The 23,179-nt window shown below is 36.3% G+C and overlaps 2 protein-coding genes across 11 annotated transcripts in view; one reads left to right on the top strand and one right to left on the bottom strand.

Moving 5' to 3' along the window:
- PDE6C (phosphodiesterase 6C) overlaps nucleotides 1-17,847 on the top strand; it is a 60,160-nt gene extending 42,313 nt beyond the window's left edge. For 2 of the 3 annotated variants that reach the window (XM_074373927.1, XM_010971210.3), the window contains exons 16-22: nucleotides 10,603-10,703; nucleotides 12,378-12,485; nucleotides 12,576-12,639; nucleotides 14,819-14,893; nucleotides 15,009-15,092; nucleotides 15,467-15,623; nucleotides 17,515-17,847. In XM_074373927.1, coding sequence (XP_074230028.1) covers nucleotides 10,603-10,703; nucleotides 12,378-12,485; nucleotides 12,576-12,639; nucleotides 14,819-14,893; nucleotides 15,009-15,092; nucleotides 15,467-15,623; nucleotides 17,515-17,576 — 651 coding nt within the window. In that variant the 3' untranslated portion in view covers nucleotides 17,577-17,847. Of the gene's footprint in view, nucleotides 1-10,602; nucleotides 10,704-12,362; nucleotides 12,486-12,575; nucleotides 12,640-14,818; nucleotides 14,894-15,008; nucleotides 15,093-15,466; nucleotides 15,624-17,514 lie in introns of all 3 variants that reach the window. The other variant, XM_074373926.1, reaches the window with a different exon arrangement.
- A 3,311-nt stretch (nucleotides 17,848-21,158) lies between these two features.
- Nucleotides 21,159-23,179, bottom strand: part of LOC105081820 (protein FRA10AC1) — a 68,708-nt gene continuing 66,687 nt past the window's right edge. For all 8 annotated transcript variants that reach the window (XM_074373938.1, XM_074373937.1, XM_074373936.1 and 5 more), the window contains one exon: nucleotides 21,159-21,319. In XM_074373938.1, the coding sequence (XP_074230039.1) occupies nucleotides 21,277-21,319 (43 nt within the window). In that variant the 3' untranslated portion in view covers nucleotides 21,159-21,276. The remainder of the gene's footprint in view (nucleotides 21,320-23,179) is intronic.

Genomic DNA, 23,179 nt, shown 5'->3' with positions numbered 1-23,179 from the left:
GTTGGCCAAATTTGTCAGGGTATAAACTTTAATACTATAATGTGCTGTAAAAATGACAAAATTGCTCAGATCAATAACAATGCATTTATTATTCAAAATACTTCTTTGTGAAGTCTATGATAATTTTATTTATGCTTTTTTGTGCAAACCCCATTTTTTAAAAAATTGAAGCACAGTCAGTTACAGTGTGTCCATCTCTGGTGTACAGCACAATGTTGCAGTCTTGCATATACAAACATAGTCACCATCTTAATACAAAGAAGGAATGAAGAAGAAATAAATATCTGATGTGGGGTCACCAGCAAGCCACAAACCTATCGGCAGTCTTCTCTGATGGGTGTCGCACGACCACGTTGGAGACTAGGGCTGCTGGCGCTGGCTCTGGCCTCGCCTCGCCTCACCTGAGAGCCCTTGTCAGAATGCATTCGAGTCACTTCTACCTATTTTGGTGTGCTACACCGAATGTATATTTTTATTGCCATTTTAATGGCAAAGGGAGGACAGAGATGGCCTGTTAATGGCAGAGGGAGAGCAAAACTAGACTCTGAGCAGGTGAAGCCAGCTGAGCCAGTGGGGGCCCAGCAGGAGCGGGGCTGGGATGAGGCCTCCTCTCTTGTTCTGAGCACCTGTCTGTACATGGCATTTCCAGTACAAAGCTTAGGAGAAAAAATAGGATGTTAACATGCTTATCTATATTTTAAATTGATGACAGTAGTGGTTGCAGAAATTACACATGCCCACTATAAGAATTCAAGCAATAGGAAATATTCCAAAGATACATATAAAAAAAAAAATCACTCCAAATCCTACCGCTCAGAAATAAACATTTCATTAACATTTGATGACCTTCACTGCAGCTGCCCTGTGAATATATACAGGCAGGATGGAGAGAAACAATTTTATAAAAATGAGATCTTACTCTCCAAGTTATCATATTTTGTCAATTATGTTTTTTTAAATTAAGTTTATTGAAGTATAATGTGGGTACAATAAACTGCATCCCTTTAATGTATAATTCCTAAAAATTCTGTGAATAATTCATAAAAATTCTATGAATTCTATTCATACAGCTGGGAAACCACCACACTCAAGATACAGAACACTTCTGTCTTCCCAAATGATTCCTCGTGCCCCTGGCAGTCTATATGTCCCTCTCCCCTCCCAGCTTTAAGCTGCCACTGAAATGTTTTTAGCTGCTATAAATTAGTTTGATTCTTCTAGATTTTATATAAATGCAGTCATACAATATTTACTCTCTAGTGCCAGCTTCTTTCATGCAGAATAAAAATTTTGTGACTTCTTGCTATTGAGTGAATCAGCAGTGATTCATTCCTTTTTGTTGCTGAGTGGTATTCTATTTACCTGAAGTAAAAATATTTAATTTTACTCAAATTTAACAGAAGAAAGTTTTTTAATAGAAGGAATTGCAGAACTTCAGAGAATTGTGTCTTTACCCAAGAGATATTAGTTCTTAAATAGAACTCTAAAATCAACAGATGGCTATGGGAAGTTATGAAAAACTACAACATTTTCCATAAGCATTTAGATGTTTGATTTTAGACTATGTGTTAACTTTACAGCATCTTTGAACTCCCTGTGTGAAACATGACACAGTTAGAATACTTACACTGCTTCCCACATCTCCACCTCTGTTTTGTAAGGTATTTACTATCATTAGTGCTTCTTTACTGTTACCAGTATTCATAAAATTCACATTTTGCTGTATAATTTACACCATTTTTTTTTAAACCATAACACCTGTTGCACGACTAATTGTGGAAATTCCTGAGATGAACTGGGTACCGCAGCAGCGGCTCTCTTGGGTCTAGGTTTTGTTCCTCCACGGAATCCACGCCTGAATCTTCAGTGTACAGTCTGTAGGAGCCGCCTTCGGCCGCGGCTGTCCAGTTACACTTTCTCTTCTGCTTGGCAGGGTGACCGCATTTGCCACAGGCCGGCTTCTGAAGAGGGGAGGCCTCAGAGCCTCAGTGAGTGTCTCATTGCGATACTTCCTGAAAGACAATGTTCCTTTGTCGTCTCTTCTGTGGCCGAGACCAAAGAGGCACAGTTGGTTGTTCTTAATTCTGCTTTTAAACGGGCCTGATACTTAACCTCAGTCCCTTCACCATGCTTGTCCATTCCCGTGTATGTTATTTTGACTCGTACCTTGATTAGCTAGATTTGTGTCATCTGGTAATTTTCCCCAGAGAGTCTAAGCTAAGTACATGCCCAAGAAGATGTGTTTGTTACATTTATTTTTGAAGGTCAGTTTGGCAGGATATAACGTTCTGGGTCACACTTCCTTTTTCTCCTGTGTCTTCTGGCATTAAACATTGTCCTGAGAGATATAAACGGCCAATCTGACTTTCTCCCCTGCATGTGACTTGATTTTTCTGCCTAGACACTTATGATCTTTAATTCTGCATATTTTAGTACCTTTGTCTGAATGTCTAGGTGGTGACCATTCTGCATCTATTTTTTTCCTTGCTATCAGTTACACTTATGATCCATACAACTTTTTTTTTTAATTTTGGGAAAGTTTCTTTTTTCATTATATCTTTGAGTATTTTTCTAATATATTGGGAATACCAATGATGATATATTGAGTCTTCTTGCCATTTATTGCTGTTATGTTCTTTATATATTTATATATATTTTTTCATTTTGTTTTAATTTTCCTCAAGACTGTGGACTTTGCCCTTGTTGTATGTCAGTTGCTTATTCTATTTGAGTAGGTTTAATGTGGATTTTATCAATTATACTGCTTTTATATTCAGTTCCATCTGTTTCATTCTACTACTGGTGCTGCTAGTTTTTTTTTTTTTTTTTCAATTACAAGTAGTTTATTGGAAGGTGCAAGGAACATGGGTAGGAGAGGAAGATGTGATGCAGGGAAGGCAAGGCAGCCTTTGAAGTGGATGCTGTTGAGCCGGCTACCAGAGAGCACAATTGGTGCTTAATACAGTGAGGAAATCCTAGAATATAGTCAGAATGGCAAAGGTCAAGGGAGCTGAGGTATCACTACTTCCACACCTGTCAGTCATTGACTGAAGGGTGCCTCTGGGGAATGTTAACTCTCTGGTACTTCCTGACACCTGTGTCTATGGGCAAAGTGGGTGCTACAACCCTCCAAAAAGATGCAACTGTGTATCTGGAGAAAACTCTTATTTGAAAGATACATGCACCCCAATGTTTATAGCAGCACTATTTACAGTAGCCAAGACATGGAAGCAACCTAAGTGTCCATTGACAGATGATTGGAGAAAGATATTGTGTGTGTGTGTGTGTGTGTGTGTGTGTGTATACACATACACAGGAACACTATTCAGCCATAAAAAAGAATGAAATAATGCCATTTGCAGCAACATGGATGGACCTAGAGATTATCATACTAAGCAAAGTAAGTCAAAAAAAGATAAATATATCACTTATATGTGAAATCTAAAATAAGACACAAGTGAACTTATTTACAAAACAGAAAGAGACTCACAGACATAGCAAACAACTTGTGGTTATCCAAGGGGAAAGAGGATGGGGGAGAGATACATTAGGAGTTTGGGATTAGCAGATACAAACTCCTATATATAAAATAGATAAACAACAAGGTCCTACAGTATAGCATGGGGATCTATATTCAATACCTTGTAATAATCTATGATGAAAAAGAATATATACATGTATGACTGAATCACTATGCTGTACACCACATACTAACACAACAATGTAAATCAACTATACTTCAATTTAAAAAAACTGAAAAAGATGGAAGTGTTGGCTATTGGAAGGTAGGCTGCCATGCACAGAAATGGCAAAGTGGTCCAGGGGAAGGTGGATGGAGCATAGACAGGATCTTCTATATCAACTACAATAGATCCATCTTAACTCTTAAGGCCACAAAATGGTTAAAAGCTGAAAGGTTGTCAAGAAATCTCTCTGAGAAACATTGATGAAGACGAAGCTGATGTGGCTCTATACCTATATTAAAATCTGATAAAGTAGAATTTAAGTTAGATGAACTACCAGAAAACACAAAAGATATAATCTAATTAACAAATTTGAGGTAACTGACACACATATAACAAGACACCAAATAACCACAGAGTATGCAATCTCTTCATGTAGATCCAAAATACTTTTTGGTGCAACTTTTTTTTATTGAAGTATACTTGATTTACAGTATTGTGTTAGTTTCAGGTATATAGCAAAGTGATTTGGTTGTACATATATATATATATTCTTTTTTTATTCTACTCTATTATAGTTTATTGTAAGATACTGAATATAGTTTATTGTGCTATACAGTAAATCCTTTTTGTTTTTCTATTTTGTATATGGTAGTATACATATGTTAATCTCTTACTCTCAATTTCTCTCTCCCCACTTCCCTTTTGGTGACCGTAGTTTGTTTTCTATGTCTGTGAGTCTGATTTTGGTTTGTAAATAGAATTTGTATCATTTTTATTTTTAGATTCCACATATAAATGATATTTGTCTTTCTCTGTCTGATTGATTTCACTTAGTGTGATAATCTCTAGGTCCATCCATGCTGCAAATGGCATATGTCATTCTTTTTTTATGGCCGAATAATATTCCATTGTATATTGTCATCTGTTAATGGACACTTAGGTTCCTTCCGTGTCTTGGCTGTTGTAAATAGTGCTGCTGTGAACACTAGAGTGCATGTATCTTTTCAAATTAGAATTTTCATCTTTTCCAAATATATGCCCAGGAGTGGGATTGCTGAATCATATGGTAACTCTATTTTTAGTTTTTAAAGGAAACTCCATATTGTTTTTTATAGTGGCTGCTCCAATTTACATTCTGACCAACAATGTAGGGAGGTTCCCTTTTCTTCACACCCTCCCTAGCATTTATTATTTGTAGACTTTTTGATAATGGCTATTCTGACCAGTGTGAAGTCTGCCAGATTATTTTTAATTTTACTGTTGTTGCCTTACAATCTCCTCTTTGAGTTCTTGTGTTTTTGAAACTATGGAAACTATGGATTTGAAACTACTGGTGTGAATTTTTCACATGTTCCATTGGGTATTTTAAAAAATTGATCAAATGGACTGCATTAAAATTAAGAACTTCTGTTGACCCAAATCTAAAATGACCCAAATGATATATTTTCATTTGCCTTTTATGTTCCTTTCTTCTGTTGTTATTTTCTTAGTTTGGGGTGTATGTGTGGGAGTGAATACATTACGTTTATGTATTCAGTAAACTATTGAAAGAAATTTACATGACTTCTCATTCAGGGTTGTTATGTACGGTGTGCTATGACTGTCTATCTAGTACATGTCTTTTCATGAACACTCACATGGTTTTCTGTTCGGTACATACCTGGGAATAGAGTTGCTTGGCCATAGGGTGAGTATATGTTCAACTTCAGTGGATGCTGACAGTTTTCCAAAACGGTTGTACAAATACATATTCTTAGCAACAGTTCCACTGGCTCTCCATCCTCCCCAGTGGCTCTCCATCCTCCCCAGCACTTGGTACTTTCCATCTTTCTCATTTTTTCAGTCATTCTGATGGGGATGCAGTGATATTGCACTGAATTTAATTTGTGTCTAATTAAATTTCATTGATTAACAATAGGAGCTACAGTTTCTTACATTTATTGGCCTTTTGAAATTCTGTGTTGCAGTTGCTTGACTTTGTTCTCAACTTGATTTGTAGGAATTCCTTATCTATTCTGGTTTATATATCTTTTGTCAGAAATACATATTGCAAATATTTTCTCCTCTTCTGAGTTGCCTTTTTACTCTCAATGTTGGATCTGGGTAAACAGAAGTTATTTTTTAATGTAATCATTTGATCAATTTTTGAAAGATTAGCTCTCTTTTCTCATTTTAAAAAACTTTTTTTCAAGGTAATGGAGATATTTTTCTCTAAAAGTGTTATTGTTCTACCTTTCTCATTTAGATCCACAGTCTTTTTACAACTTATCTTCATATATGTTGTGATGCAGAGATCAATTTTTCTGTTCCTGTAGACTTCTAGTTGACCCAGCACCATTTATTGAAAAGGCTACCCTTTACCCACTACACTTCAGTGAGACCTTTGTCATAAATCTGATTATAATAGGTGTGACTGCGATTGCACTCTCTTCAGTTCCACTGGTGAGTTTGTTTCTTGTCAATACCTTGCCATCTTAATTACTATAGCTTTATAATAAATTTTAATTTGTTTAAGTATAAATTCTCCACTTTTGTTCTCCCTCAAGATTGCCTTGGCTTTTAACACTGTATTTTCATCTGAATTTTGTCAGTTTACATACACACATGCACAATCTTGTTGGTATTTTGGTTGGAATTGCATTGAGCCTAGATGATTTTGTGTTCTTGTGATCTTTATGCAGCAGTTTCACGCCTGTTTTCTTTTTAAAATCACTCACCCCTTGAAGGAACCAGCTATCTGCTGAAGAATCCTATGAGGGGAGAGCAGGAATGCGCTGAGGACAGCCTCAGCTTCCTGTTTATTGTCTCAAACACTCTCTCCAGTTCTGTTTCTGTCGTCTGGGGAAAACCTCTTTGATTTGGGCTTTCCAGAAGTTGGGGAGGCTCATATTAAGCAAAGCCTGTGAAGCCACTGGCTCTGTTGGGATCTGGCTGTTGTTGCCTGCCTGCTTGCCTTCCCTTCTTTTTTTTTAAATTTTATTTTATTGAGTTATAGTCATTTTGCAATGTTGTGTCAATTTGCAGTGTAGAGCACAATTTTTCAGTTACACATTAACAAACATATATTCATTGTTGCATTCTTTTTCACCATGATCTACCACAAGATCTTGTATTTCCCTGTGCTATACAGTATAATCTTGTTTATCTATTCTATATATACCTGTCAGTAGCTACAAATTTCTAACTCCCAGTTTGTCCCTTCCCATTCCCCTCCCCCTGGCAATCAAAAGTTTGTATTCTATGTCTATGAGTCTGTTTCTGTTTTGTATTTATGTTCGTCTTTTTCTTTCTTTCTTTCTTTCTTTCTTTTTTTTAAGATTCCACATATGAGCAATCTCATATGGTATTTCTCTTTCTGGCTTACTTCACTTACAATGATCTGGCCGTTGCTGCCTGCCTGCTTGCCCTCCCTTCTTGTTACACAGGTTGTTATTCTCTTTGGTACAGACACTAAGGAATAGGAATCAGATGTACGTCAGCATAGCCTTCCCACCAGCTCCTCCTCTGCTGACGCTCTGTATTGTCAAACTGGGTTTTCGAGGTACAGCCTTACTTCTCCGGTGTGTTGTTCCCGCCTTGGACCTCTTGCTCTAATTAAGAGATCACTGCCTTTGCTTACTTAAAAAACATTGCATGCGTTTATCTATGTTTAATCCTCAATTTGTTCCAAAAAGTTTTGAATGGAGCTTCCGAAAAGAATACATTAAAGGACATGAGGGCTAATAAGAAAATAAAAATAAGATGAAGCATGGTGAAGGCCCACATGTGTACAGTGAGAGGTACAAGCATTTATTAGACATGGGCCACAAATTTGGTCAAGAGCTTTCTAGCAACTAATATACAAAACAGAAGCAGGATCTTTTATATGAATCTATATTTGTAACTGAAAAAAGAAACCACTTAGAAGCTCTTTTAAGAAGGGCTGTGAAAGAGGGGAAAGAGAAATAAAAAGAATATAGACTTGAAGGGTTTTTCAGTTAGGAGACTTATACAGTGTTTTTAGATGAAAGTAAAAATGAGAAAATATGGTAAGAGTGAAATTCAGGAAATCGTGCTATCAACAAAGGAAGCAGTACTGAAAAGTTGAATGTACACTCCTTTCTTAACTATACCGATTTATTTTAATTTTTATTGCAGTATACAGTCAGTTTACAATGTTGTATCAATTTCTGGTGTACAGCATGTTTCAGTCATACGTGTACATATATTCATTTTCATATATTTTCAGTATGTTACAAGATATTGAATATAGTTCCCTATACTATACAGAAAAAAATTTGCTTTTAATTATATCAATTTTAAAAGTATGTCATTAATCATCCTTTTTTAAAATCCAGTGTTGATTCACTTTGTAAAGTGAAAGACCTTTTTGACGGTCTGCTTTAATGCATTTGCTTTATTATTTTGGATTAAAAAAGGTATGACTTAAATGGAGTACAACAGCATTAATCATTTATTTTTATATCTCTTTATATATAGCTTTTTCTCACACACACATTTAGCAAATAGCAACAGGTATCCAGCTTTACAAATAAAGGCAACATCTATTAGAGTAATTGGCACATTAAAAATGAATATTGATTTACTTGGTTGGTGGTTGGAGATTGCGTGTGTAGATTCTGTAGTCTAGGTCTATCCTAAGGGATTACTCATTTAAATTCAGCAGCCCATTTTGTATGGTACCCCCCATTCTGTTTTTATTTGGCTTCTTTCCTAATGTTTTGGGGTTTTAAAATTACATATACTTAAGGCGTACATGTTTGATATACATATATAGTGAAATGATTACTAGTCGATTAACATCCATCTTCTCACATATTTACCTGTGTGTGTGGTGAGAACACCTGAAACCCACTCTCTTAGCAAATTTTTCAGTATATAATAAGGATTAAAATGACTTTATGTGCTATTAATATTTGTCTGAAAGTTAAAGGCATTTCTATACATGACCCCAACTTTTTCTCCTTAGTACAAAGATGACTTTTAAGTTATTACTGGATCTACCAAGAATGTGTGGGAATCACTTAATACACATTACTTTGGGAACATAATAAATATGTCAGTGAACAAATAAAGGAGTGACTCACTGATATAAACATGCCACTGGGTCACCACCAGTCCAAAGAAAGGCCACCATGCACCAAAATCAGGGGCTGGTTAGGTGGGATTAAAATGACCAGTGGCTCACTTACTCTTCCATCTTCCTGGCCAATCCAGACTGGGTTAAAAATAACCTGCATCCAGAAGATTTGGTGCAGAGATTATGCCCAAGAGGCTGTTGTGAGCCATCTCAAGTAAGACACTGATTTTGAGTTAGACAAGCTTTCTTTTTGTTTATTGTAGTTTGGAGTGTTCATTTCTTCTATCAGTTTAAAAAGACTAACTATAGTTGCTATTATAAATTCATTATTTTAACAAGAAAAATCACAGCTTCCTTCTCTATTCTATCTGCTGTGTAAAATGCCATTTTCTTGTCATGGAAGCTGTTATAAAAGGATGACTTAAGTGAAGGCTTGTATTAAGGATACAGTAATAGCTACTCATCCATTTCTTGCTTTCCAGTATTTGTCTCCTGGAATGGCAGCCATATTTGGTCTCAGGTTTGCAATTCTACTTTAACCTGGGGATAACTTCAAAACTTTATATAACAGCAGTAATGACAGAACAATAATTAAATTTTGTAGCAACTTAGTTTTGAAATGCATTTCCTAGTCCTCGTCTCATTTGCATCAACATTCCATAAATATTTATTAATCACAGACTGAGTGCTAGGCAGTTAGCAGGGCAGCTGTTGTTATCTCCATTTGCAAAAACAAATACACACAGATGTTAAGTGAGGTGTCCAGATTACGCAGCTACCAAGTGGAGAAGCAGGGAGCTGAACCTGGGCTCCTTGCTGAGGTCACTGGAGTGCCCCGCTGCGCTGATTTAAATACCAGCTTTGCTGTGTACTTACTAGCTATTTAACCTTGAGGAATTTACTTAACCTCTGTGCTGCAGTTTGTTGTGAGATTAAGGGTATTCATAAAGTGCTCAGAACAATGCTTGGGAAGTAGTATGCTTTCTGTGAGATTATGTAAGTGTCTGCTATTATTTGATGCTTGGTCCAGTATTTTCTACATTATGTTGCCTCTGTCTCTACGTGGGTTAGTAGACTATTTCCTTCTTTCCTGTGGAATTTTCTGTATTGCATAACTGTTAACTTCATTTGGCAAAACCACTATACATCTGTCCTTTAGCCTGTATGCCTAAAATGGTCTATTTGGAATATCACACCTTTTAAAACCCACTCCCAGATTTACTCTCATTTTCTAGAACACTAAAAAATGAAGCTGATCTGTGTATGAAGAGATTAGTGGGAAACTCTGAAGAAAGGTATAGTCAAGTCTTTGTAAAATATAATTGCAAGAAATCATTTTAAGAACTTGGAAGAATTTCATTATTTTTTCCTGTGACTGTGTGAGTACTATTGTAATTTGAGCTTCTGAAAGTTTTCCAACAGTTGCTATATTCATTCTGAAATTATGTAGTAGATAATTCAACATGTCTAACAATTAGACAAATAGTCTTTATAAAGCTCAATTAATATGGCAAATTTTAAATCTATTGTTTTGCTTAAATAGTCCTGGAAGAAAACACTTTTATTTGCTCCAAAAACTTATACATTGATTACATGAATATCTGCTATTAGTATCTGTTTTTATAGTTTAAATTACCTTACTCAGAGTACAGTAGAGAGAGGTAACCTAATCCAAGAGAGAAAACTGAAAGCAAAAAAAGGTAAAAAACCCAGTTTCTCTTCTTTCTATAATGGGATAATCTATATTTTATTAAGCATAGTTTGTTTTGGTTGGTTGGTTTATTGAATCAAAGGCAAATTAATGATTATACTTTATTGTGAATTTTCATTTTACAGAGTTTAAACATCTTCCAGAACCTAAATAAACGCCAGTTTGAAACAGTTATTCATTTGTTTGAAGTTGCAATAATAGCAACTGACCTGGCTTTATATTTCAAGTAAGTACAGAACTCTTATACTCTATGTGGTTCTACCTTCTGTAAACGATCCACTGCTTTAAAGTTAAACGGCATTTATTCACACACACAATCCTTCATTTTCCTTTTGGATTATTAATAAAATACCCTCAAGATGCCTCACAGTGAATTTACTAGACACATCTACACATATTTTAGAAGCTAAGCCCCTAGTATTAGTTATGTGAAGAAATCTGAATTGAAGGATATGCAGCAAGGTTGGTGCATTGCCAGAGGAGCGATGCCACAAAACCTTACGAGGTGCCGCCTTGTCCTGGTGAATTCATCGTAGTCCAGAGTCTGGTATTTACAGCTGCAGACTCAAACATTTGATCCTGCCACAGTCTCAGAGCTGAAACATCTTGGTGATACTGATGCACATTGACAAACTCACAAAGTTTATATACCAGAGTGCCAGCCTGTTTATAGTAATAATTACCAAGGAGACCAGATACTCCAAGCTTCTGCGCATTTTCTTGTCAGTGAACTATAAAGTTGCTTAAAATGCGTAAGAACAAGGTGAATTAGTTATAGGATCTACATGTTTAACAACTTGGGTGGGCAGTATCAAACGGCCTCTGATCCTTCTTAATTAAAAATTATTAAACAGTTCAAACATGAAGACAGGTATTTAGAAATATAAATTGATATCCAAATAGCTATAACCTAGATTCAACAAATGCTAAGATTTTGCCTTAGATCTTTTTTCCCCTAAGTAGAAAAAAAGTGGTGCAATTGAGGCATCCCACCCCCACGCCATCATGAAAGCCCCCCCGCTCCTTCACAGATACCACTATCTTCATGTTGCTGTGTACTCATCCTTTCCGTCCATGCTTTTACGTGGTATTGTTAAGTGTGTTTTAAAACTTCCCATAAATGGTATCATACTGTGCACACCTTTCTGCAGTGTTTTCACACATTGTTTTAAAGATTTAGCTTGGTGGTAAATGGAGATCCAGTTCATTCATTTAAAATGTATATTCAGCTCTGTGAATATACCATGATCTTTGCTTCATGGACATTCAGACTTTCCAATTTTTCATGACTGTCTATACTACCTCATTGTATACCCTTGTCTATTTATGAGTTTCTGTAAAGTACGTATCTAGAAATGGGACTGCTGCAGGCTTGCATATCTTCAATTATATCACATAGAAAACTGCACTCCTGAGTAGGTATGCCAATTTAAACTCCCACCAGCAGCGTACAAGAGTTCCTGTTAACCCATATCTGGACTATTCTCGATCTGGGCATGTTTAAATCTACTTTGTGAATCTGAAGTGAGATGAAATCTTATTGTTCACATTTGTATTTCCTATCTTTTCATATATGTTGGGTTGTAACTTTTGGTTGGTTTTATACATTACAGTGTATCACAGCCTGTGGCCTTTATGCTATGATCTTTTCTGTCACGTGTAACTTTTAGTTGTATTCAAACTTATTTTTTTCCCTTTATGGCTTGTGCTTTTTCTGTCTGAAACCCTTTCTACACCAATGTTACACAGGCATTCCCTGTTCTCCTCCCCTGGCTCCTTAGATCCACCAGGTGGACATCTAGTGCCAAGTCGAAATTGAATTCTGAAAAGCATGGATTAAAGACACTTTTTGTCTCTGGTCTTAAATGCTAAAATTGTTGCACAGCTGTATCTTTTTTAGGAAGAGAACCATGTTTCAAAAAATTGTTGATGCCTGTGAAAAAATGGAAACTGAAGAAGAAGCCATCAAATACGTAACCATTGATCCAACCAAAAAGGAGATTATTATGTGAGTCGTCAGAATTTTATTCCTCCTTTGGCAAAAATAACTTGTTTGGTGTTTTTTTTCTATTGTAACAATTTTTGTTTTCTTTCAAAGGGCAATGATGATGACTGCGTGTGACCTGTCAGCTATAACCAAGCCCTGGGAGGTACAAAGTCAGGCGAGTATTTCTCCTTTTCTATCACACCTCAGGCACTGTGTAGGTAGGTCCCATGTGAAAATAAACATGAAGGTATCTGGCAACCTCAGAATTTTATTATAGCCATCAATTACATGACTGTATACGACTACATTTTAAAAGGAATTAATCTTCCATTACCCTGGACTTGTCCTCTGAAACAATCGGTTTATAATTTACAAAGAAGAAAAAAGGAACTCAAGAAGTTAATACAAAAGTACAATGTTCCCTGTTGGGTTTCTGTTAATGAAGAAAAGCAAACAGCTTTCAAGAGCTCACAAATGTCAGTAAAACAATAGGTCATTCGGTGCAGGTCCCAGAACAAGGCAAATAGAGGGAGCCTTGGAAAGAAAAAGCTTTCTGAAAAGAACTCCTGTATCATTGGAAGGCTGTGAAAAGTTTATATAAAATTATTCAGAGTGTCTGCATTTTTAATAGAGGGGATAAATGAGCACACGATGAGGATGAATCATTTGTGCCTTCCTCTATCAAGGGTGGTTTTGCTTCTACAATCTTTTCTTCTGTGTGCTCTCAGTTATTAGAAGGCACTGAGTTTATGTTTAAGGGTGTCTTCCAAGGAAGTTCTTCCCCAACCCTGGGGAGTGAGAGCAGGGAGCCATTAGTTTACCACATGATTTACTACTAATGGATGAAAGAAGCTTCTCTTTTTTCCTGTTAATTCGTAGGGAAAATTCTAAGCAGAAGAGAGGCCAGACCTCACTGGGCTCAACTATAAATGTGGATTGTATCGTAAATTGGAACCATCAAGTCCAAACCAAAAATACTTGTGCCCCTCCCTGCTGACATGCCTCTCTTCCTCCTCTGTTCTTCATCTACACAGTCACCCAGGGTCCTCACGCTTGAGGCCATCTCCCCCACTTCACAACTACTCACGTCTGTCGCTCTTGCTGCCGTCTTAGTTCGGACTTTCCCTCTCTCATCAGAACCAGGCGGCACGTCCTAAGTGGTCCTCTCATCACTCACCCCCCAACCTTCCTCTGAGCTGCTGCTGGGACTGCTTATAATAGCTTTGTTTGGCCACTGCATTGCGTAAAAGCCTTCTAAACTCCCCACTGACGGAGGTTTTCAACTTTTTTTAAAGAAAGAAGCAGTCTATTTTCCCCCCACAAAAAGTTGCACAAAATCACTTCTGTATAAAAGAAAAAAGCAGTTGCTTTCGTTTAAATCTCTCTTGGCACCACCTTTTTGTGCCACTAGTGCACCCTGGAGGGAGCCTAGGGCTCAAGGAATAGAACCACTGGTCCAGAGAATCAAGTCAAACTTCTCGGCAAAGCTCACATGGCCTGTCACTATCTGCCTTAACTCACACTTCCCAGCTTCTCTCCACTCCCATGTCACTGCCTCACACTCTAAGCTCATAAGCTCTGGATTTTCCATTTTATCTCTGCAGTCTTCCCCTCCTCTTTCCTGGCAAACTACTATTCATCCTTGATGCTACAGCATAAGTGCAGCCTCCTTTATGACATTTGTCTTCACTCCCTTCCCTCTGATCCACAGCAGTTCATGCTATTACTGTCGTAGCACTTACTACATTGTTTACATGACTGTCTTCACCAGACTGTGAGCATCTCCAAGAAAAAGGTCACATTTTACTCCTCTTGGCAAGCCTGGCATCAGGCAGCTAGCCAGGTTAGTTCAATAACCTTGACAGATACTTTTTAAAAAAACTATATAAATTAACTCAAATACCCTCACACCATAATCAGGATCAGGTAAGTTTGCGTTCTAATCTGTATGTGTGTGCATGCATGTGTGTGCACAAATGCTCAGGCAGATACACGCTAGACGCTAAGAGGTAAGCAGGGCAAGAGGAGGACTTGGGAAGTCTGAGCTGAAGCATAAGGCAGTGGACTGAGACATGCTCCCATCTCTCCTTTTCACTGTTGAGAGGTAGTGGCGACAGCAAACAGGAGACAGGCACTCCCAGAATGAGTCTACCACACTGAAGTAGGAAGAGAAATCCCCCTTCCCATTTCAACATAATCTGTAAGTGACATCTTTTTAAAACCAAAGAGCATATGGTATGACAACACCTCAGGCATTAATTATAAACTCCATCCTTAAATGTCACTCATACTAATAAAATGCAAATTCCCTACTAAAAACTCACCCTCATGAACCCCGTCTTTCTTATCTGCAGGTAGCACTTCTGGTTGCAAATGAATTTTGGGAACAAGGAGATCTGGAGAGAACAGTGCTGCAGCAACAACCTATCGTAAAGACCCTGACATAAAAATATGCTACTTATTAAGAATTACCAATACAAATCAGTCTATTTTGTTCATTCAATCTTAGAAAACTATCTTTAAAGAATTTATTTCTCTTTCTAGCCTATGATGGACAGAAACAAAAAAGATGAACTACCTAAACTTCAAGTTGGATTCATTGATTTTGTCTGTACTTTTGTATATAAGGTAAGTACACAAACTGATAATTTAAGTGAAACATATAATCTTCTGGATGGGAATTTTTCTTTCAAACTGTAACCAAAATCAAAGTCACCCACGAGGAAAACCATTAGTGGTGTCCTTGCTTCTGCAAAGAAGTGTGAGGTATTACCCTAATCTCATTCAGGGGTGGAATGAAAGGTGAGAGAACTTGGACATGAGCAAATCAAATAGACTTACTTAGGTGGGCAGGAAAGATGGCAGCACCTATCCCATTTCCAAGGCGGAGTTAATCTCATCCTAGCAGCTCTGAGTGCCGTAACACTTCCTTCTCTGCATATGAAAAGTACTGAAAATCAATGATATGATTTAAGTAGTTTCTGACTTAAAATTCTCTCTAGGAGTTCTCACGGTTTCACAAAGAAATCACACCTATGCTGAATGGTCTTCAGAATAACAGAGTGGAATGGAAAACCTTAGCTGATGAGTATGACGAAAAGATGAAGGTACTTGAAGAAGAGACGAAAAAGCAGGAAGAAGGAAATATGACTGAAAAAGGTTAGATGGACTCTGTTCTGGCTTCTTGTAATGTATCCAAAGTCAAGCAGAGCTTAATCTCCCATGACAAAAGCATAAAAAATCAATGCAAACGGGAAATATGCTTTACTGTACACACACTGGTAATTACAGGTTGATTAGTGCTTTTCAGGTCCCCCCTCCCCCTAAACAAGATCTTACTTATAATTCCAGATGCAAATGATTGGCCCAGTTGAAGTAGGGGTTAGGTTTCCTCATTCGCTCTAGAAGGTGACTCCTGAGGTACCACTGCAGGATACTGAGTTTTTAGAAATAGTATGAAAACCATAGAATCAGTGGGATCAGGGTTAGGTGAGAAAACAATTTTAGTCGCGACACAATGCATTAGCTGTGAGACTTTGGCAACTTGCTTAACCTCTCTGAGCTTAATGTTCCTCTCCATACAATAAGAAGGTTTTACAGATCTCCAGTCTCACTTTCAGACCTAAGGAAGCCCTCCATGTAAAGCTGGCCAGCTGAGTGGGGCAACTTAACAGGTACTCCAGGACTTTGCCTTTGCCTCAGATGTCTCTACACAGCGCTGTTTTTCCTGATGAAACTTCTAAAGTCAGTCTGCTAGGTTTAACATAATCTTTAGAAAGCTCTGCTAAGATGCTTAGGATCACATATTAGTTCATCAAATGACTCATCTAGAAAGTGGAATGCTAATATGACTTCGAGAGAGCCCAGCACTCAAAAGGTTTTGTAAGAAATTGTTTAACAAACCAGTTGTCTCTCTCTGAAAAGGCCTCGTAAATAGGAGGTATTTTAAAGAACTCAGGAGAAAGCATTTTGCTTAAAGGGTTAAGGATATCCTAAAACAGGGTGAATGAAAATGGGACTTCTGGCTCCTTGACACCCATCCACTTACATATTTTGGGGTGTGTATTCTGTACAAGGCCTTGTGCTATTACGCAGGCCCTCGGGAAAGATGGGGCCCTTATCTCAAAAAGCTTACCATCTGGTGGAGCTAGACATTAAACCAACAAATGAACCATTGGTTTTCTATGACTATCAGAGGAAGCATGAGGCATGAACCTGGGCATCAGGGAAGGCTTTCCTGAAGGGGCTTCGCTTAACTCTGAGGACAGTAAGCTTTGCCTAAGCAAAGAAAGGAGGAGTTGGAAAGGAAGGGAGAGAACAGAATATACACAAAGGCCTTGAAGTGGACAGAAGCTTGGCGCAACTGAAGAACTTAAAAACTGGTGAAGCTGGAGTCTAGTGAGTAAGGAGAGCAAGGTACCAATGACACTGGTGATGCAGGCGGCTCTGCCAGGTGTGCTGTCTTGAAGGCCCCTAGAGAGCACTGGGGAGTCATTCAAGAGATTTAAACAGAAAATAAGATCTGATTTGCACTTCAAAAAGGTAACAAAATGCTCATTTTTTACTGAGCAAGTGAAAAGCCAAGGTATTTCTCAGTGATTAAATTTAATCTTTATCTCAATTTTATGGTAAACAGGATATCAAGCACTTTAGTATTCAGTGTATTGGATATGGGTCTGCTATATTTTATTTGCATAAAAAATTACTTCTGAATTTTTTTCTTGCTACAGTGAGGACTCTCTGAACTAAGAACATTATTTTATCTCCAGGCAACAAGCTTTGTGCTTGGCACAAAGCAACAACTCAGATTCCTGGATTCCATAGTTCAGTGGTTCTCTTGAGAAACTGAGACGTTAACTGGCTAATCATTTATTAGATTTTATTTTTTAAATGGACCAATTCAAGTTTTTAAATGGTCAAACCTTTAGTACTTGTTATAGGTTAAAACTATTAATTAGGCTATAAAGTTACACTAATGTCATGAGTGTATTAAACCAAAAACACTATATCCACTGGCTCCCAATAATACTGCTTTTTTCCTTTTTACTAGCTGCAGAAGATACAGGAGGTGGTGGTGATGACAAAAAATCCAAAACATGTCTAATGTTGTAATACAATCCAACTGGTCCCAATTTCAAATATTACCAAGTCTGAAGAAAAAAACATTTAAAAGAACTTCAGCAAATTTCATTCAGCAAACCATCAAGCAACAGAGTAAGAGACTCTTCAGAAAAGTTACCCTTGTGACTATCATGAGAAAATATATTGCTAGCCTGAAAGCCCTGAGGGTAAAATAAAGTTCAACAAAAGTGCAAAATAAGACAAAAGTAAGTGCATTTTTGGTGCCAATTTGTTTTAAATTAAAAACAATATAGTCCTGAAACTAGTCACCAATTTTTTTTTAAAAGTTCTCAGTAACTGTAGTCATTGATTAGGGCTACTATAACAAAACACCCCAAACTGAGTGAATTCAACATTTTCTCACGGTTCTGGAGACCGGTAGTCCAAGATGAAGGTCTTGGCAGGGCTGGTTTCCTATGAGGCCTTTCTCCTTGGCCGGTCAATGGCCATCTTCTCCCTGTGTCTGTCTTCACACAGCCTTGGGTCTTCCCTCCTGTGTGTCTGTGTCCTAATCTCTTCTTACAAGGACACCAGTCCTACTGGATTAGGACCCACTCACATGACCTCATTCTAGCTTAATTACCTCTTTCAATGCCCTATCTCCAAATACAGCCACTTTCTGAGGTACTGGGGTCAGGATTTCAACATACAAATTTTAGATGGGACACAATTCAACCCATAACATTAATAATCATGATTCACACCTCATATCCCTTCCTGAACTAAAAATCTCTCTTCAACATGTCTTAATGTAAGAGTAAATACAGTACAGAATGATGTATAATGTAAGCAAATACTATATAAGAAACAATGGAAAAGGATGTTAAATGTTTTTCCATCTGAAATGCTTATCATCTCTTTCCTCTACTTTTTACCCTTGATAATGAAACAGTGAAGACCACACCAACTTTTGCAGCTTAACACTGTCACCATCCTAGGCCAATACTTCCCCCCAAGTCTGAAATCAATTTTATGTGTAACTAAGGATATATTCTTACATTCAGAACTATTATTCTCATTGAAAGAATTATCAGTTTATAAGACAGTACCTGGATAATCCTAATGCAAGTTAACTCAGCTAATAAATACTCTGCAATATTAAGAAGCATGTGATTTGAGTATGTGACAACTTTACTATCAAAAGCAGTTTAGGACTTCAACAGAGATTACTTTAAAAAAAAGATTACTAGAACTATCCACCAAGCATTCTAAACACTGACTTGTCAAGAGAAACTAAAGATGATCAACTACTTCTACTTACACAGTACATATCCGAACATCAGAGAAACTTAAAATTTCTTTCTTTACTTATCTATATGACAGACCAAATTAGAAAAACAGACCAAATGTTAATACCATAGATTTTCGTATAAAATATATCTAAATTTTAATAGACTGACAATCTATGCACCCCAGATGTTTTGTTATACGGAAGATAGTGTTCAATTTTAAGCAGCTGATAAATAAATCACCATTTGCTATATTTTTACAAGTAAGTTAGGTACTTAGAATCATGAGATTGGTCCTCTCACATTAGAATGTAAAGGCCATGAGAGGAAAGATTTGTCTATTTTTGTCATGTTTTGTTCACAGTTCCATGCTCACACTTAGGGTAGGGCCTGGCACAAGGCAGGCACTCAGTAAACATGAATGAATAATATTTTTAATAAATGTCATAACAAACAGGCATAAATGAGGAGTGCCTGAAAGTAAAATATTTTTAGGGAGGAAAAAACTCAATATACACACCCAAATGAATGTTGTCTATGTAAGTCATCACTTGGGTGATACATGTACATCATATTTCCATTGCTTAAAATAGTTCTGAAACTCCGCTTCTAGGATTATTTTAGAAACTGTATGAAGAAACTTTGTTCCTTTAGCCTTATGTAATTTCAGACCCCAAAATACCAGCTCAAACAACTTCCCCTTCTTATTCATTAGAAAATGAACTGAGGGGTAGAGATGGGCCAGCACTGAAGGTCTGCAAAAGTAGGAACTCTGCTTAAGAGCAAGTATAAGAAAGCATGACTTCATATCCCAAACCAGAGATAGGTCTGTTGGAGAGCTAATCTTTAAAGTCATCATCTTGAAGCCTTAAAGACTCCATTAAAATGACTCCCATTACCTGCCACTGTGTAAGAATGGATTAAATGTTATTAGATAAAATGATCTAAATTTATAAATGAACTTGAAGTCCATAAACCATACCTGCAATACCAAATATATGGATCTATTTTAAAAGGATCCTTAAATATTCTTCCTAGCCATTGCTTAATTTTGCAGGAATTTTCTGATGACCACTAAACTGTAAATATATTTTTATCATAAAAATGTTTTAGCAACATATATTTTATTACTAGTATCAGTTTTGCTGTTGGACATTTCAACATTTTTTCCTTAGAAATCAAGATTCTTTTTTATCCATTAAAAGTAGTGAGCCAAAAAAAACAACAAGCATTGTTTACTTATTTGTTGGTTAATAAACCAACACTGATTTACTGTTTTCTGACAGTTCAGAAATGATTACATAACTATTTCCTAGACAGTGCCCCACACATAATAGAAGCCTGATAAATATTTGTTTAATTAATGAATAACTGTTTAATAAAAGGAAAATCTGATACTATTTTAAAACATGAGATTATAGTTACCTATTTTGCAATTTTACGTCAATCAAGTTAAAAATGTCATTTAAAATAGCATATCTTTAACAAAACAATTGGAATCTACAGGTCCTCTCTTACTCACCAAATCATGTATCTTCTCCTGTAGCCATCTCTTTGCTCTTTATAAAAATGGGTCTGACCTTTCAAAAAAAATCAATGAATCCTTTTGAAAATTTGATGAAAACTATAGACCTTTTCCCTCAAAACACAAATAATCACAGAAGTTTACACACAGATTCTAGGAGTGTTTAGATTTCCTGACGCATGTCAATTGACTCTTGAAGGGGGTTACGGATCCCAATTAAGACATTACATTTTATAATGTATTTCTGCATATAAGTGTATCCACATCTGTATGCTTGAATCTGAGAAACTATGCAAACAGTATTGTTCAGTTACATTACGTTATTGCATGAACTTTTGTGAACATGTCTGCTGTTTTAGACTATTGGGATCTCATTCGGCCTCCTGTAGTATTAATTTACTTTATAAGTTACCCATACACTGGGGAATCAAATTATAACAAACTCCCTTAAGTGGCAGAGGCGAGAAGGAAGCAAGAGAAGTGTAAGGAAAAAAAAGGCAGCTAAATAGGTACTCAAAAGAGGGCTGCTAGTGTATCAAAGGAAAGGAAAGAAGCTGAAGACATACTTAACCTACTTTATAATTTTGTGAGACCACAATAATCCTAATAATTTAAACTGAGGCAAGGGAAGATAAACATGAATCAGCAGGGGAAAAAAAAACCCGTAAAATATAGGGACAGTCGATCTCTGTATAGTGTACTCGCACCACCCACTAGGAGCAGATGGAACAGTCATAGATAAGCAATTGAAAACAGATAAGGGACAGGGAAAGTGTCTCCAACAGAACTGGAAACTTCCAAACCATCTGACATCCTGAGTGTAGCTGGATTTTTATTTCCAAAGAGAAACCACTCAAGTTGCAACTTGTAGATAAAACTTTTGTGAAAAGTTCAAAGTATACTTTCACATTAAAGAATGTAGGCATCTCTCTTTATCTCACAGAAATAAATCTTGAAAATATTCATCAAATTCTTCTTCCCTATTTAAAAGAAAAATTGTACATATTGATTAAAATCAACTGAGAAAAAAATTAGATGAGATTAATAAAAATATTAATAAAAATAAAAGTTTAATCTAACATATTTGCTGATTCTTTTATATCTCAGTATATCTCATGATTCAGCTAATAATTCTCGGCTTCTAAAATAATCATAACTATACCCAGACTGATTAAATTTAAAATGTTGTATATGTTAGTATGAGAGCTCTCCCTAAACATTTTTTACCTAAGATTTTACTTTAAAGTACTTTGTGAAATGTCATTGCTTCTCTTTACTTTTTGGTTGACTTTATAACTTACTCTGTTCATCCTCATTTCAAATTATAGTCTGATCAAAAAGTGAATGGAAAAGAAACTAAGGAAAAATATAACTTACTCCTTAGGAACAGGGAAAATTTGCTTTTATTACTCTGAGAATAATATGTATTTGCAGCAGTAAAGATTATACCTAAAACAAAGAACACAACTCTGAAAGGAGATATTAAATTAAATTATAATGTGTTAAAATAATATGAAAATTGTAAAGTACTAAATAGATACTAGTGCTAGGAGCCAGAGTGATACAGTGGAAATAGCACAGGTTTTCAAGTCAGACAGTGTTTAAGTCCTAGCTCTGTCAGTTATTAGCTGGGTGAGCAAGTTATTTAACTTCTCTGTGCTCAGTTTCCTCATCTATAAAATGAAGAACATTACATTTACTCACAGAGCTGTTGTAAGGACTGAATGTATATGCAGTTGCTTTTCTGACTCTGGGAATCAAGTTGGACAAATTCTGTCTACCAGTCTCTTTAGAAAATGTTCTTTTAGATCAGAGATTCACAATGGGACCCCATCATTTGGTTTTAAATAACTGTGAATGCATAAAGCTATCACAACCCGTTCAAATTTTTAAAAAATTAAAGAATTAGATAAAGTTGATTTAAAAATTATCTGCAGTTTGGTATTCTCCATGCTACTGTCCCTTTTCCCTAACATGATAGCAAAATGCAGTAGAATTGTTAAATTATAGTAAGAACTTAAATATATGAAATTAGCTGAATCTCTGTGTAGACTTAGATGTTAGTAACTGATGTGAAGTTTTTATAAAGAAACAAATGGTTCTGGATTATGAAACCCCTCTTAGGATTTACTCATGTATCTTTACTATCAAAAAAAGGTGACTCTAAGACCTACTCTGTCATTTTCAGCTATGTAGCTCTTCAAGGGCAAGTTATATGGTTGGAAGTTCAGTCAATAGTTTGACTAGGGTAGCAATGACTTTTTTATAATCTGATCTATAGTGACCACTCAATATGGGAATTCTTTATTTGGCTGAAAAAAAAAAAAAAGGTTAAGGTCACTGAAAAAAAGTAATCTTGTTCAAGAAAAACACTTTCCAATACACCTGAATTCTATTACACTGAGAACATATCATATAATTAGCAAGATGTTTTATAATTGTTTTAAATTAGGGAATTATAACTGATTCAACAGGTTTCTTATTATGAACCAATACACCTAGAGACTAACAAAATGGGACTAAAATTTATTGAGCACTTACTATCGGTAGGTATTGTATCAGGTGCTCTATATTCTTTATTCTATTAAATCTTCACAATAAACTCTCTGTAGTAGGTATTATTTTGTCCTCTTTTAACAGATAAAGTTCAAGTGGTGAACATATATGCAGTATATAACAAAAGCTGGTAATATTCCCGGTTAAATCCAGACAGCTCTTCCAATCAGTAGCAGAGAATAATGCATGCAATGAGTTATCTGTCTCTGGGGGCTAAGGTGGCTGTTGGCAAGAAAACTTTTACACTTGTATGTATCTTCAAGGGGCTCCCCTGTACAGGTTTA

This window comes from Camelus bactrianus, chromosome 11, assembly GCF_048773025.1.
Source record: "Camelus bactrianus isolate YW-2024 breed Bactrian camel chromosome 11, ASM4877302v1, whole genome shotgun sequence".
Classification (NCBI taxonomy): Eukaryota; Metazoa; Chordata; class Mammalia; order Artiodactyla; family Camelidae; genus Camelus; species Camelus bactrianus.
This window is presented reverse-complemented; position numbering and strand designations above follow the sequence as displayed.